This window comes from Branchiostoma floridae, unplaced genomic scaffold (assembly GCF_000003815.2).
Source record: "Branchiostoma floridae strain S238N-H82 unplaced genomic scaffold, Bfl_VNyyK Sc7u5tJ_1439, whole genome shotgun sequence".
In the NCBI taxonomy this organism is placed as follows: domain Eukaryota; kingdom Metazoa; phylum Chordata; class Leptocardii; order Amphioxiformes; family Branchiostomatidae; genus Branchiostoma; species Branchiostoma floridae.
This window is the reverse complement of record NW_023365716.1, coordinates 814,749-831,223: the sequence shown is the minus strand read 5'-3', so window position 1 is coordinate 831,223 and position 16,475 is coordinate 814,749. Positions and strand designations below refer to the sequence as shown.

Below are 16,475 nucleotides of genomic sequence, written 5' to 3'. Positions count from 1 at the left end.
CCCCTACAGTACACGACTCTGGAATAGTCTTCCCATGGAAGTAAAGGAAGCCATATCTTACAACCAGTTCAAAAAGAAGTGCAGAGATCACATTCTGTCTTCCCGTCAACACCAGAAGTTTCGTAGACTTGGAAATCGCCAGAGCAACATCCTTACTACCAGACTACGTCTTGGCTGGTGTCAGCTCAACTCTACGTTGGCTAAGTTCAACATCACAACCCGGAGCTGTGCTTGTGGTGCTACGTCCGAGACGGTTGCACACTTTCTACTTCACTGTCCTCTGCACACGGCTGCACGGCAAACCCTAGCTTCTTCAGTGCTCCAACTTGTCGGCCAGTCTCTCTCAACCGGAGTCCTCCTTAATGGTTCTCCAGGTCAAAACTCTGCTACAAACCAAAAACTCTCAGACGCTCTGCATTCATTTTTAACATCAACAAACCGATTTACAGCACCTTCCATCTGCTCCTCATAGCTTACGTAGCCTATGTGGCCTATTATGTACATATGTGTAATTTAGATTTGTTTGTTGTATCTTTGTGGGTCAGCCGTCATCAGCTTGAATAGACTGCCTAGGCTGGCCCAGTGTAATGTCATTTTCAATAAATAGATAAATAAAGTATGAATGGATGTGACAAGAGGGGTCTTTTGGGGGGGGGGCTTGTTGGATTCTTTTACAAGTAATGGATTTATGCTGTTCCAGGTTGCAGCGTCCCTCCCAGCATCCAGAGAGAAGCTAGTGTCTGACTCGGCACCGTTGTCATACCCAGGTATGTGGTTTCTTAAGGCTCCGGTTAAAAATAAAATTTCATATATAAACATGTCATCTCTTTAAAAAGCTGATCTATCACTATATAGTAGAATCGCCCATTGATATTAAGAAGACCAACATTGTCCGAAGGGTAAGTTTGTCAAGAACGATTTGTAATGTTTTTTTTTTTTCTCTCGATATTTTAGATGATAAGAACTGTAAATGCTTGGTAAGACATGTACAAATATGATATGCTTGGTAAGACATAGAAATCTAAAATGTTGCCGTTTCCAGGTAAACACAAAACCTAATTCTTAGTGTGTTTCACAGATTTAGCAAGAAGTTTTGATCTATAATCTATCCCCTCCCCCTCCTACAGGGTAGAAATGGAAGATTCCAGCAGTGAACATTCTTTGGAAATGCAGTGTGTTGAGCATCCTGGGAAGGAGATGGACCATTCTGGACACCCTGGGAAGGAGATGGACAGCAGGGAGACCCAAACAACAGACATGGGCCTGCAGCAGGAAACGTGTGATGTGAACTTTCCCCAACCTGACAACACATCAACCTCACAGGTACAGGAGAGCAAAGGCAATATGGGAAGGCATGTGGTTAGACGTACTGATGAGAAACCCTACATGTGTGGGGAGTGTGGGTACAGGACAGCTGTGAATGCTAACTTATCCCGACACATGAGAACCCACACTGGAGAAAGACCTTACAAGTGTGACCAGTGTGACTATTCTGCTGCACAGAAATCCACTCTGGACAATCATCTAGTAAAACACACCGGTGAGAAACCCTACATGTGTGATGAGTGTGGGTACAGTGCTTTTCATAAATCTGACTTGTCTCGACATATGAGAACCCACACAGGAGATAAACCCTACAAGTGTGACCAGTGTGACTATTCTTCTGCACATAAATCCGCTTTGGACCGACATCTAGTAGTAAAACACACCGGTGAGAAACCCTACATGTGTGGGGAGTGTGGGCACAGGACAGCTTCTAAGTCACGTTTATCACTACATATGAGAACCCATACAGGAGAAAAACCCTACAAGTGTGACCAGTGTGACTATTCTGCTGCACAAAAGTCGAGTTTGGACCAGCATCTGTCAAAACACACCGGTGAGAAACCCTACATGTGTGGGGAGTGTGGGCACAGGACAGCTTCTAAGTCACGTTTATCCCTACATATGAGAACTCATACAGGAGAAAAACCCTACAAGTGTGACCAGTGTGACTATTCTGCTGCACAGAAATATAACTTAGACAAGCATCTGGCAAAGCACACTGGTGAAAAACCCTACATGTGTGGGGAGTGTGGGCACAGGACAGCTTCTAAGTCACGTTTATCCCTACATATGAGAACTCATACAGGAGAAAAACCCTACAAGTGTGACCAGTGTGACTATTCTGCTGCACAAAAGTCGAGTTTGGACCAGCATCTGTCAAAACACACCGGTGAGAAACCCTACATGTGTGATGAGTGTGGGTACAGTGCTTTTCATAAATCTGACTTGTCTCGACATATGAGAACCCACACAGGAGATAAACCCTACAAGTGTGACCAGTGTGACTATTCTTCTGCACATAAATCCGCTTTGGACCGACATCTAGTAGTAAAACACACCGGTGAGAAACCCTACATGTGTGGAGAGTGTGGGTACAGAACAGCTTTTAAGTCATATCTATCCCGACATATGAGAACCCATACAGGAGAAAAACCCTACAAGTGTGACCAGTGCGACTATTCTGCTGTACAAAAGTCGAGTTTGGACCAGCATCTGTCAAAACACACCGGTGAGAAACCCTACATGTGTGGGGAGTGTGGGCACAGGACAGCTTCTAAGTCACGTTTATCCCTACATATGAGAACTCATACAGGAGAAACACCCTACAAGTGTGACCAGTGTGACTATTCTGCTGCACAGAAATATAACTTAGACAAGCATCTGGCAAAGCACACTGGTGAAAAACCCTACATCTGTGGGGAGTGTGGGCACAGGACAGCTTCTAAGTCACATCTATCCCTACATATGAGAGTCCATACAGGAGAGAAACCCTACAAGTGTGACCAGTGTGACTATTCTGCTGCACAAAAGTCGAGTTTGGACCAGCATGTGTCAAAACACACCGGTGAGAAACCCTACATGTGTGATGAATGTGGGTACAGGGCGGCCTCGAAGTTCACCTTATCCCAACATATGAGAACCCACACAGGAGAAAAACCCTACAAGTGTGACCAGTGTGACTATTCTGCTGTAGTCAAATCCAACTTGGACAAACATCTAAGAAAGCATACCGGTGAGAAGCCCTACATGTGTGGGGAGTGTGGGTACAGGACAACTCAAAAGTCTCACCTATCCGAACATATGAGAACCCATACAGGAGAAAAACCCTACAAGAGTGACCAGTGTGACTATTCTGCTGCACAGAGATCCACTTTGAAGAGCCATCTGGCAAAACACACCGGTGAGAAACCCTACATGTGTGGGGAGTGTGGATACAGAGCAGCTCAATGGCAACACTTAAACCGTCATATGAGAACCCACACTGGAGAAAAACCCTACAAGTGTGACAAGTGTGACTATTCTGCTGCACAGAAATCCACTTTGGACAAACATCTAGTAAAACACACTGGTGAGAAACCCTTCATGTGTGACGAGTGTGGGTACAGGACAGCTCGCAAGTCTACCTTAACCCTACACATGAAAATCCACACAGGAGAAAGACCCTACAAGTGCGACCAGTGTGACTTTTCTTCTGCACATAAAGTCGCTTTGGACCGACATCTAGTAGCAAAACACACCGGTGAGAAACCCTACATGTGTGGGGAGTGTGGGCACAGGACAGTTAAAAAGTCTGACTTATCCAGACATATGAGAACCCATACAGGAGAAAAACCCTACAAGTGTGACCAGTGTGACTATTCTGCTGCACAGAAATGTAGCTTAGACAAGCATCTGGCAAAGCACACTGGTGAAAAACCCTACATGTGTGGGGAGTGTGGTTACAGGACAGCTTCTAAGTCACATTTATCCCTACATATGAGAACCCATACAGGAGAGAAACCCTACAAGTGTGACCAGTGCGACTATTCTGCTGCACAAAAGTCGCGTTTGGACCAGCATCTGTCAAAACACACCGGTGAGAAACCCTACATGTGTGATGAGTGTGGATACAGGACAGTTCTAAAATCTGACTTGTCTCGCCATTTGAGAACCCATACAGGAGACAAACCCTACAAGTGTGACCAGTGTGACTATTCCGCCATACAGAAACACAGTTTGGACCGACATAAAAGAAACCACGCTGGTGACAAGCCCTTTATGTGTGAAGAGTGTGGGTTCGGGACAGCGCGAAAGTCTGTCTTAACCCTACACATGAAAATCCACACAGGAGAGAAACCCTATAAGTGCGACCAGTGTGACTATTCTGCTGCATATAAATCCGCCTTGGACCGACATCTAGTAGTAAAACACACCGGTGAGAAACCCTACATGTGTGGGGAGTGTGGATACAGGGTAGCTCAGAAGTCTAACTTATCTCGACATGTGGCAACCCACACAGGAGTAAAACCCTACAAGTGTGACCAGTGTGACTATTCTGCTGCACAGAAATCCACTTTGAAGATCCATCTAGCAAAACACACCGGTGAGAAACCCTACATGTGTGGTGAGTGCGAGTACAGGACGGCTGACAGGTCTACGTTATCCCGACACATGAGAACCCACACTGTAGAAAAACCCTACAAGTGTGACCAGTGTGACTATTCCGCCATACGGAAAATCAGTTTGGACAAACATAAAACAAAACACGCTGGTGAGAAACTCGTATGTGTGGGGAGCGTGGATTAGTTTTTAAAAAGTCTGACTTATTCAAGCATTAAAAAAACTGAAGTTCAGTAAACATGTGCAAGTAGAAGTGAACAAGGCTAACACAGTACTGGGGTTGATGAAGTACTGTAAATGCAGAAAAGTTCGCGGTGGATTTATGTTTGTGGTTTTTGCGGTGGCCAATTCACCGCGAATTTAAAACCACCGCGAAAAGTCCTTTCTCCTGCTACCGCGAAATTAAATCCTCGCGAACTTAAATGCATTTACAGTATACCTTTGCACATGTAGACAGTGAGTCTTTTCTTCTCATGTACTGTTCTCGTGTCATCGATCTTGTGCCCCTGAGAAAGGGACTTTACACGACTTTCCTCACCTAACTCCTGTACTGTGTAAATGAGTACCTAGCTGCGGCTAGTGGCAGTGACAGGCCTTTGTGGCAGTGACAGGCCATAGGGGCATGTTCGGGGATGACGCACCCGCCATGACACACGAGTCGGGAGTAGGAGGAACCCCTTGCATCCTTGGTCGGAAGTCTTCCTAGGAGACGGAAACTCCAAACAACAAACCTGCGTCTGCTGGGGCTGTCTTATCGTTGCAGCCTTGGCAGTTCTTGCCCCTGTAGGACTTAGTGCGCCAGGAGACGAGGGGGCGGATAGGAGGGAAGTGCACACCCCTCCTTCAACCTAAAAAGTCATGTCTAGGCCAGGCAGACGGGGTGCCTAACCCACCCTGCCTGCCTACCATTATCTTCCGAGGCAGACGGATGCCAGAGCCTAATGCGCCCTTATGTAGACTACGCAACGGCTATATGGTCCTCCAAGGCCAAGAGAGACAGAGACACAGTGCCAGTGAAAAGAGTGTCACATCGTGCAACCAAACTGGTGAAAAGTATATCCCACCTTCCGTACTCAGAAAGGCTACAAGCATTCACCCGACTAGCATACATTTAATAATGCATCGAAAATAAACGTAATCTTCAAATGTTACGATAATAGAGCACAAGTCTTTGCCCTCGGTGGAAGAGACCCTCCATGAGTCTCCATGTAAACTGTAGCCTATCTCGGTACATGGGATTAGTACCTACTCTTTTGTAACAAAAATGTTCACATATGTATAAGTCTATATTTATAATATAGATAGGTTAAGATAGTTTTGGCACATGGATAGCTAGGTATAGATGTATTCTTGTAGACAAAATTTAACATTACGCTAAGTTTAGAAATACCTAGAGTCCATTCCAAGACACCGTGCAGATGTTTGTTGCCATTGTTTAGAATTCATTTTAAAGTTTTGTAATTATATGTCTAGGGCATTTGATACTTTAGAAATTAGGGCATTTGATACTTTAGAAATATTTTTAACAGCGTTTCAACTTTATAAATATTTCCATGGTCCTGTTAAACTTTGGAAATATTCATGGTGTGGAATTGGACACGTCTAATGGTTTCTAAATAATGATAACAGCATTCTACCATTATTTTCTACCATTTTCTACCATTTTTTGTAAATGGTTCAGTGGGCTGGGAAGATAGCAATTCACACATCCTTGCAAAGTATGGTTGGGTGCCATGCAACAATGGCCCACCACAAATGATCCACCAGTGCCCAGCAGTGAAATCTAAAAATATACAGATGCAACAATAGGGCTTACTTTTATGGGGGCAATAAACTAATTTTACCATTTGGCAAAGTATACAAATTTTTGTAAATATTTGTAAATGAGAAATAATCACACAAGAGGTTTTCACAATTATTCTAAATAAAGATATTTTTGTTCAGTTACTTTCAAAATATTTCTAAAATATTCAAAAGAATTCAAATAGATGAGTAGTTTCTAAGTCAATTTTTTTTAAAGAATCTAATTATTGTCGCTCAGATATTCTTTTATTAAAAATATGTCAGACTAATTACAAATATCACCTAAAAATACTCATGGTTACTTAGAATTGACTCTATAATCATATGAGTATCATAATCTTTTTGATATCCGTTGATTTATCCGAATTCATCGGAAAAATAACATCTACAGCAATACGCACGATGTTTCTATACATCTGCTTGGTACATACATTCAGTTTATACACTTGTATTCTTTGTATTTATGGCAAAAAGTACGCAATGACTGACATCTACAGCAATACGTACGTGCGCTGTGTATAGTGGTATTATGCTTGTACTTAAAGACCATGTAGGTGTGCCCTGGGCACAGCACTAAGGAAGTACTCCCTACTGTGACCATCCCAGCAGCTAGAGTGGTGAATTGACCCCTATAAATACATAAACTAATAAAAATCTCAGACTGTCTACACACTGGAAACAAAGGCAGGGACAGATTAGCATAAAATACTGGTCAAAAATTCAAATATTTTTCTCTACTGGTTTTCAAGGAAACACTATCAAACCCTGCAGAATGATCCAGATAGCTGTAACAAAGTTACATAATCGAGGTCCTAATAACAGCAACTTTCAAATTTTGGGAAACCAACCTTGTGTTCAAATTGAAACTTTCAAGTCTGCTCTGCCAACTTTGTATCAAAATGTCTTTTTGTATCTACACATGATTGCAACTTGAAAATCTTCCTTATAACTGAATTAGCTCTGATATTTATGTGTCTAGAAATATGGCTAATAATGTGGTGTCTGTTTGCAAGTGTACCAACAGGGGCTATGTAGACTGTACATGTAACTGTCAGGTATGTCTCACAGTACCAGAGTAAGACAAGCCAACATTTTCATTACTTTATATTCTGGGTTAGGTAAAGCTTTATGTATAATCATACTTTAATACCTAATGTAGTATCCTAATATCAAAATTGAATTGAAAATAAACTTGTGTTGGTCAGCCGTCTCAGCCAGCCTTCCCCGATGTGAACTCCACCACAGTGAACAGAAGACTGAGCTCTAGTAGTTTACGTAAGCCGAATTTATTGGGTGGTTTTATAGTACGGGGTTGGTCTTTAACACACATACTTAGTTTGTACACAATTATTCTTATTTTTAGCAAAAAGCAATGTATCTTGTTCATAAATGATACCTTGTCTCAAAATAAAGCTAGCTTAAACAAAGCCTGTGATTTTCTGATGATTCATATCGTCTAATAATCCTACGGTTTTACCATTAGATATGTAACGTTAGAGATATATTCAATATTGGCGTAATATTGTTTAAGATAACGATTTGTCAAAGAAATCAAGTGTAGAGAAAGACAAATATGTGTTGTAAATTTAGATCATAGATCAAATAGATCAATAACGTCATTGCTTTCGCAGTGTTTCAAATACTGTGAAGTCTGTATGTCAATTGAACAAAATAGATCTTAGCTATAATAGCCTTTATTCCGGATTTCACCTTGAATTGTCATAAAGGCAAAGTTCGATACAATCTGACGCGTAGAAAGAGACGTAGAAAGTTTTATTTCTATTTTGATGTCTCCAAAATCTACACAATCCGACATGTAGAAATCGAGGTAGACCGTTTTTTCAGTCTCATAACCAGAAGGGTAAAACGTTACGCGGCAATGTCTAGTTTGACCCAAGTAGTATCAGGTTTGTAAACTCTGACCTTTGCCCCTTTAGTGATCTGACGTCCGCCATTTTGTACTGCATCTTCGGAATCATCTCCTCCAAACTGACGCGATTTTTACGGAATCCCAGAGTCGTAGAGACCGTAAACCATCATAAACCTACGGGTAAGACCTGTGATTGTTGTTAAAGCTTCCTGGTTTGGTTGGTACTTGTTCAGCGGTAAATTGTAATTAGTAATGTGTTTGTGATTGGAGTTTTGGTGGGGAGGGGGGCAGTGTGGATGTAGACTACGGCGTCTTAGTGGGTTCAAGCCCTATGTTCCGAAATCCCTATGTTCCGAAATCCCTATGTTCCGAAATCTCTATGTTCCGAAATCCCTATGTTCCGAAATCTCTATGTTCCGAAATCCCTATGTTCCGAAATTTTGACACACAGCTATTGTGACACACAACTATAATCATGTACATGTAACATGGATGGCGTTTACAAGTCGATAGCCAATACCCAAGAAGCGAGACAGTTTCCCGATGATAACCGGCCTGAACGCCGACCCGATTCCGACGGTCGCATGGGTCATACTGAGCTGAAAACACCTGAAATTCGAATTCTAGTTTATTGTTATTTTTAGAAATAAACTAGAATACTTATAAAAGTTCAACTTTTTTTTAGCACCTGAAACAGAGTCCAAAGACTCCAAACTCAATCACAAATTTATGCTGAAACTTTTTCATTTACTAACCACATTTAACGTAAACCATTTACCTAGTCTCGTTTTTGATTGATTTATGGGTGACCGAGATACTCGCGTACATATCTGAAAATAATTTTTAGTATACATGCAAATATCGTATGTCATTTTCATGCATGAGTGTATCTTTTCATTTCCTCGTCAAGAATTGTATTGAAATTATGATGCTATCAAAATGGTACGAGGTTAGGTGCGTTACAAGAATGATACATTTAAATGTTTGCCGATGGTGCGCGTTTAGGTTTGCCTAAACAAAAGTTTGCGGCTAAAATCTGCAATGGAGCTAACGTTAGTCCTCTGTTGTTATTATTATTATAGTTTTAACAGATTTCAAGACATCCCAAATAACACAAAAAGGAGAATATTAAAGAAGGTAACATGATATAATATATTGGCCGCAACTTCCTATTTTGCTGACCGCGTGTCCGCAGCTTGGACTTATGTAGCTTTGGTCGACTCCCAGGTTGTTGTACAAAGCCAGTCGGTACACTAGTGTGTTGGAACACTTCCATAGACGATAGAGATTTCGGAACATAGGGATTTCGGAATATAGGGATTTCGGAATATAGAGATTTCGGAATATAGGGATTTCGGAATATAGAGATTTCGGAATATAGGGATTTCGGAACATAGGGCGGTCACCGTCTTGGTTCACAGTGTAGTATTTGGCATAATTTGGATTAAGTAACACATAAAACCAAAGCTTCGTACTCCCTGTGTAACTTTGTCTATAGTTTAGTCTGAACTGGTTTTAGCAACGTTTAGTAGTATCCGACATTTAGGCCTAGGAAAAAAAATGTTGTGTTTCCTGTTTCAGCCCTGAAAAAATTAGGGTCGGTAGGTAGGGATTATCTTTTTTTTTCTTGTATTCTTTTTTAGGCTGGCCAAAACTCTAGTGATACATATTTCAATACAGTTGAACAAAGTAAACTGAAATGCATGCGGACACTTGTCTTTTAATGTCAAACTTTAATTTTGTGCGTGATAGATACATTTATCCTTCATTAGACAGGACAAGTAGTGTTTTACTTCAATAGGAAGCAGGCTGAATAAAAATTCTAAGTGGAAGCTATGTGACTCCACTGCCCACCCCCAAAAAAAGTCTAGGGTCGGCAGGTTTTTTTAGGGTAGGTAGGGAAACAGGAAACACAACATTTTTTTTCCTAGGCCTTATTCAGGAGTGAGTTTATTGAGTTTGTCGGGATGCGCTTTAGAGTTACATGACAGTACTTTAGTACTTATAATTTCCCAAATATAGTAGACCAATATTGCAAGTTTGTCTCAAGCAATTTTATTTTCTTTCGGCTTCCTAAAGCTATGCTACGTAATATTTGGACAGTACAAAAAGTAGATTTTCCTGCCGTTTCTTTACATTGTAAGCTAAGTGTACCCTTTAGCATTGAATATCAAGGCTCAGTGAGAGAAGTTGCAACATCAGTGCATCAAACAAACATGTCAGATGATGTCTACAATCTGTGATCTTCCTAGTAGACCTCCATGCTTTCTAGGGAAACGCCCACATCTGGCTTGTCAGTGTCTTGTGTGCCTGACTGCACAGTGGGGTGTCTGATGACAGTTACACCAGGGTTTTTGAAAAACGTAATCTTTGCAAGATTTGTTGCAGTTTTGAAGGGAATGTAACCTCAGCTTTTTGATACCCTACAAAATAGACTAAGTGCATGATTATATCCTATTCTGAAGTGAAAAAAATTGAGTGTTTGAAAAGAAGAAGATCTTCCCCTGTAGCCAGCTCGAGTGTGATAAACTCATTAGCCCACCCCCTAGGGTGCCTACTGGAGGCCTGGAAGTTGTTACTTACAGCCAAGAGGGTCTAACTTGGGAGGACACAAAGATAATTACGTAGCATACCTTTAAGAAGTTGGTGGACCGTAACATCTGGGAACTGGAATTGCAGGAAGCAGGTTTAGAAAGTCGTAGTTTGCAGGTTAACACAAAACCCTTTATTTAGGGTGTGTCACACTTTCAGCGAGAAGTTTTCATTCCATAATCTATTCCCCCTACAGAGCCGAAATGGAAGATTCCAGCTGTGAACATTCTTCCGGAGAGCTGTGTGTTGAACATCCTGGGAAGGAGATGGACTGTACAGAACATCCTGGGAAGGAGATGGACCATCCTGTACATCCTGGGAAGGAGATGGACTGTACAGAACACCCTGGGAAGGAGAGTGACAGCAGGGAGACCCAGACAGTAGACATGGGCCTGCAGCAGGAAACGTGTGATGTGGACTTTCCCCAACCTGACAACACATCAACCTCACAGGTACAGGAGAGCAGAGGCAATATGGGAAGGCATATGGTTAAACACACCGTTGAGAAACCCTACATGTGTGGGGAGTGCGGGTACAAAGCACCTGAAATGACGAGCTTATTCCTACATATGAGGACCCATACAGGAGAAAAAACATTTAACTGTGACAAGTGTGACTATTCTGCATCTTTGGAGTCTAATTTGAACAGGCATATTTCAGAAAAACACAACAAACCAACCTCACTGGCACAGACGAGCATAGGCAATACGGGAGGTACCCTATTTCTTGTACCTTGGTCACCTATCCCAGCCCAGAGTATGGTTATCCCTGCCCAATGTATGAGTGTTGGACATCCTGGGAAGGAGAGTGACTGTTTTGAGCACCCTGGGAAGGAGAGTGACAGCAGGGAGACCCAGACAACAGACATGGGCCTGCAGCAGGAAACGTATGATGTGAAGTTTCCCCAACCTGACAACACATCAACCTCCCAGGTACAGGAGAGCAGAGGCAATATGGAAAGGCATGTGGTTAAACACACCGGTGAGAAACCCTACATGTGTGGGGAGTGTGGGTTCAGGACAGCTCAAAAGGCTAACTTATCTAAACATATGAGGACCCATACTGGCGAAAAACCCTACAAGTGTGACATGTGCGACTATTCTGCAATACAAAAAGTCCACTTGAAGCAGCATACAGCAGCAAAGCACACCGGCAAGAAACCCTTCAAGTGCGACCAGTGTGACTATTCTGCTGCACAAAAAGCCCGCTTGACCAAGCATATAGCAGTAAAGCACACTGGCGAGAAACCCTACATGTGTGGAGAGTGTGGGTACAGGTTGGCTTACACCGGAGAAAAACGCTTAAAGTGTGGCCAATGTGACTATGTTGCAGTAAACAAAAGTTACTTCGACATTCATACAGTAGAAAAGCACACCAGTAGGAAACCCTACATATGTGGGCAGTGTGGGTACAAGGCGACTAACAAGGGCAACATAGCCAAGCACGTGAGAACACACACAGGGGAAAAACCCTACAAGTGTGACCAATGTGACTATTCTGCTACACAGAAATCGCATTTGAACAGACATATGGCAACAAAACATGCTAGTGAGAAACCCTACATGTGTGGGGAGTGCGGGTACAGGACAGCTGTAAAGCACCTCTTAGCCCAACACATGTTGAGAACCCATACAGAAGAGAAAGTCCTCAAATGCGACCAGTGTGACTATTCTACAGCACAGAAATATCTATTGAAGAGGCACATAGCTACAACACACACTGGTGAGAAACCCTTCAAGTGTGAAGATTGTGGATATAAGACGGCTTATAAGTGTGCGTTATTTTTACACATGAGAACCCACACAGGAGAAAAACCCTATAAGTGTGACCAGTGTGATTATTCTGCAGGAAGAAAATCTCATTTGGACAACCATCTAGCATCACACACAGGTGACAAACCCTACATTTGTGAACAGTGTGGGTACAGGACAACTGAAAAGTACCGCTTATCCCAACACATGAAAACCCACTCAGGTGAAAAACCCTACAAGTGTGACCAGTGTGACTATTCTGCTGCAGAGAAATCCAACCTGAAACGACATCTAGTAAAACACACTGGCGAGAAACCCTACATGTGTGGTGAGTGCGGATACAGGGCAGCTGAAAAGAACAACTTGACCAAACATCTAAGACGCCATACAGGAGAACAAGCTGGTGAAAAACCCTACATGTGTGGGGAGTACAGGGCAGATAAAAAGTCCATCTTGGTTAAACACATGAGAAAGCATACGGGGGAGAAGCCCTACAGATGTGACCAGTGTGACTATTCGGCAGCGCTGAAAGGAACTTTAGAGAGGCATGTAGCAAAAAAACACTAGTGAGAAGCCTCACTTTTGTAGGGATTGTGGGTACAGGACAGCTCAGAAGTCTAATCTCCAAACAGATCCTACAGGAGCATAAGATAGGATCAAAAGCTGGCAGAGTTGTGAAGCCGGCCTATTATGCTTCGCTACCGGGTAGCACTAGGCCGGCTTCACTCCTCTGTCAGCTTTTGATACTATCTTATGGTACCGTAGGATCTACTTGGAGATTATCAGAGGTCTACCTTATCCCGACATTACGAAGCCAAACAAAAAAATCCACCAGTTGATGCTTTTATTTTATTTTATTTTTATTCATTTACTTTGTTGGTTTGGCTGCCACAGCCAGGGCTGCCCAACAAGCATGTGGCTATTACAAAGGTGACAGAACCATACATATGGAATTGGACAGGACACTTATCAATAACAATGTTCTAAGTGCATAAAAAGATAGAAATAAAAATCAATAGAACATTTGTATATACATGCTTTTGAAAGAATAATTTGTACTTCAGCTTGTTGTCACTGCTAAAAATGCAAACGCTAAACCTAAAGTATTGTCACAAGCGTAGATTCTGTTGGCAACAATGACAATATGGTGCGGATCCAAACGTATTGTCCCAAACATGGACACAGTTAGTGGCAATACTGTGGTCTCAAACGTAATGTAGTGTTACAGTAAACATGTAATGTAGTGATACAGGCTATTATGCATTGTTAAGTAAAAATGATAATACATGTATACGTAGTTCTGTTTGATATAATAGTTTAATTCAATCTATTCCTCTTGAAAATACAAACGAGTTTATCGGTCATTTCAGCAGTCATTCGACTTCTTTCCTCAGAAAAAAAAAGTTTACAAGAACTTGAGGAACAAGCAAAATACTTCTTGGTACAGATTGAATAGATGAAGTATTATCATTGAATTCCTGGATAAGAATCATCACAAACGTTTTTGTTTCATATGTATATGTTTTTGTAAAACTGGTTTCTATCTATAGAAAGGTTAATTTGTATTTCTAAATGTGTTTTTGTTTAGATATGAGAATCTAAATGTGTAAAACTTGTGATTTATTAAATGAGAAAAGAGAATTGTGCAAAACTTGTTAAATAGGTAAGAGGAAAGGACAATAGTTGATGATGTCAACCAATCAGAATACTCCATTTTCCTACGTTGTAGTATTATCCGCTTTTCCAAGGTTTCTATTGGTCCATTTTTTGTAATGTTGCTATATGAATTGTTTTGTTTTAATTCAATTCTAAGGTACTTTCTGATAGTGCTATAGACAAAATTATATGTGTATGATAATGAATGAAGTTAGTGAGGTTAAAGATTACAATTGAAACCCCTATTTTACATAATGGAACAACCCTCAAAGAAATAAAGAGTCATCTTGGTTTTCTGCAAATCAGTTTAATGGTGTGCTGTTTTGACGTATGATAATGGCTATATGACATTATCGATAACGACCTGCTTTTCTTCCGCAGAACCGACAATAGCATTGATCATATTGTATCATATATTTGTAGTTTATTAGACACTAGTGTTATGTATTACACTTAGTGGTGCGTACCTAAACTCAGGTTCAGGTCCGGATTCAGGTCCAGCAGTTCAGGTTCAGTTCCTGTCCAGGTCCAGTTCACTTCAAGTCCGGACCTGAACCCATCATGGCATATTATTTGCGCTAGAGAGCCTTCTTTCTTTTGAGGAGGAGGAGGGGGGGGGGGGGGGTACATGAAGAATTGCATGTTAGCATGAATTGAAATGCAATGTGAAAAATACATGCAAATTACATGTATATACAGCCAGTGTAAACACGAAACGTTTTCCAGTGCAAATTTCATGAAGAATTGCATGTTAGCATGAATTGAAATGCAATGTGAAAAATACATGCAAATTACATGTATATACAGCCAGTGTAAACACGAAACGTTTTCCAGTGCAAATTTCAATGTCAATGAAAGGTCTTAGATGTTTCAAAACAAAAAAAGGGAATATGACTGACAGATGTATGTATGTAAGTGACAGATAGCTTTTTTCAAGTCCGGACTTGCACTTGGCTCCGTACATTTATTTTTTTTTTTCGACAAATTTTTAGGTCGAGACGGTACTTTTGCAAATGAAACATCATTCAATATATGAAAGAAAGCGAGTTATTAACCCTATATCTTATAAATGTAACGCGCACAAATTAAAACCCCAAAGTTCTACACCATTTTAACACTGTGAACATTGGGGGACGCAAGGGATTATATTGATAGGTGCTGTATGCCTACTCTCCGAGCAGAGGTTAGGCTCCGGCTGCTTTTTGTTTTTTGTTTACATTTTTAGTCGTTTTTATCGGGCTTATTGTTTTGTATTGTATCTTGCATTGTCAAAAACCTTACCTTTTGGTTTTGACACAGCTAGATACAATACAGAATGGAAAGATCGGTAAAAACGACTAAAAAATGTTTAAAAAAACTGCCGGTGCCTAACCTCTGCTTGGAGAATGCTGTATGACACGAACTGCGGTGGGAGACCGTTTGGGTCAGCGTGAGGTCATTGTTCTATCAGGCAAGATGGCCGCCGCGCAGAAATGAGAGGTTTGTTTTCGTTTTCTTTGGTTTCTTTTGAGCGTGGGAGGAAGGTTATTAGTTACTATACTTGTGTTGAAGAGTACACGCTACACAAAGGACTGATATGTCTGCCTTCTCGCTTACTAGTCCGAGCGATACAAAAATAATGTTGTAGAATCAGTAGATGCCCTTGGTTTACGTCTAGACCTGGACTTTGGTGCTTCTCTCTGCATGGTGCTTCGTACTCGTAGTTGTTGAAATTTCCCTGGTACATGTCTGGTACTCTGCACATTCATCCTATTCAAATGTAGACAGAAATTGCGAGGGGGTGGGGGGGGGTACTTGTATAGTAGTAAATCAAGGGCGTTATGTAAAAGCTCCTTGGTATAGCCTTTCTTGTATGGTATGAATGTTTATTCTATTGAAATTGCAACAAATCATAGATGGTGTCCTGGGCAGTGATGCTTATGTTGGGTGTCGTTAAATCCTTCATTATTAATAAATACATGCATATGGGGTTTGGAGCAAAGAAAAATCAGTAATCACTACAGGAACTCCTATTATTATTTAAACATGCCAGACACTTCCCTATACTATAGTTATACTGCCAGTCAGGCCTACAGCTATCATGGATCCTGCGCAAATCTACGTAACATGGGAGTACCCCCAAATGGCCCCGCATGGGGCATCGTAGGGGTGGGGTGGGAACACACGAAATACACACGTTCATACACACACACACTCTCTCTAACACAAACACACACACACACACACACACTCGCACACACACAGACACAGACACACACACATACACTCTCTCTAACACAGACACACACATGCACACTCTCCCACTCGCACACACACACACACTCTCCCACGCGCAGATACACACGCACACTCTCGCACACACACACACTCTCCCACTC

General features: G+C 41.5%; 5 protein-coding genes across 5 annotated transcripts in view; 4 read left to right on the top strand and 1 right to left on the bottom strand.

Annotated features, from left to right (window-relative positions):
* LOC118407668 (tropomyosin-1-like) overlaps positions 1–16,475 on the bottom strand; it is a 1,169,601-nt gene that overhangs the window by 339,470 nt on the left and 813,656 nt on the right. The window lies entirely within an intron of this gene.
* Positions 1–16,475, top strand: part of LOC118407610 (zinc finger protein 25-like) — an 865,280-nt gene that overhangs the window by 66,799 nt on the left and 782,006 nt on the right. The window lies entirely within an intron of this gene.
* LOC118407627 (zinc finger protein 525-like) overlaps positions 1–16,475 on the top strand; it is a 976,997-nt gene that overhangs the window by 187,449 nt on the left and 773,073 nt on the right. The gene's annotated exons all lie outside the window — the stretch shown is intronic.
* LOC118407698 (zinc finger protein 665-like) lies at positions 1,345–3,051 on the top strand (the record flags this gene model as incomplete). Its single annotated transcript, XM_035808216.1, has 3 exons — positions 1,345–1,359; positions 1,504–2,636; positions 2,928–3,051. Coding segments are annotated over exons 1-3 (1,272 nt in total), but the record flags the coding sequence as incomplete, so codon positions are not given.
* On the top strand, positions 11,164–13,008 carry LOC118407697 (zinc finger protein 813-like). The gene is made up of 4 exons (XM_035808215.1): positions 11,164–11,404; positions 11,894–12,135; positions 12,199–12,412; positions 12,833–13,008. The coding sequence occupies exons 1-4, from the start codon at positions 11,164–11,166 to the stop codon at positions 13,006–13,008; spliced, it is 873 nt and encodes a 290-aa protein (XP_035664108.1).

Bases quoted from the DNA above. Each gene is read 5' to 3' on its own strand.
- LOC118407697 (XM_035808215.1), top strand. From the start codon at position 11,164: ATGGGAAGGCATATGGTTAAACACACCGTTGAGAAACCCTACATGTGT. The intron at 11,405-11,893 runs GTACCCTATTTC...CTGCACAAAAAG, and splicing joins GAGCATAGGCAATACGGGAG to CCCGCTTGACCAAGCATATA. The intron at 12,136-12,198 runs GTGAGAACACAC...TCTGCTACACAG, and splicing joins AGGGCAACATAGCCAAGCAC to AAATCGCATTTGAACAGACA.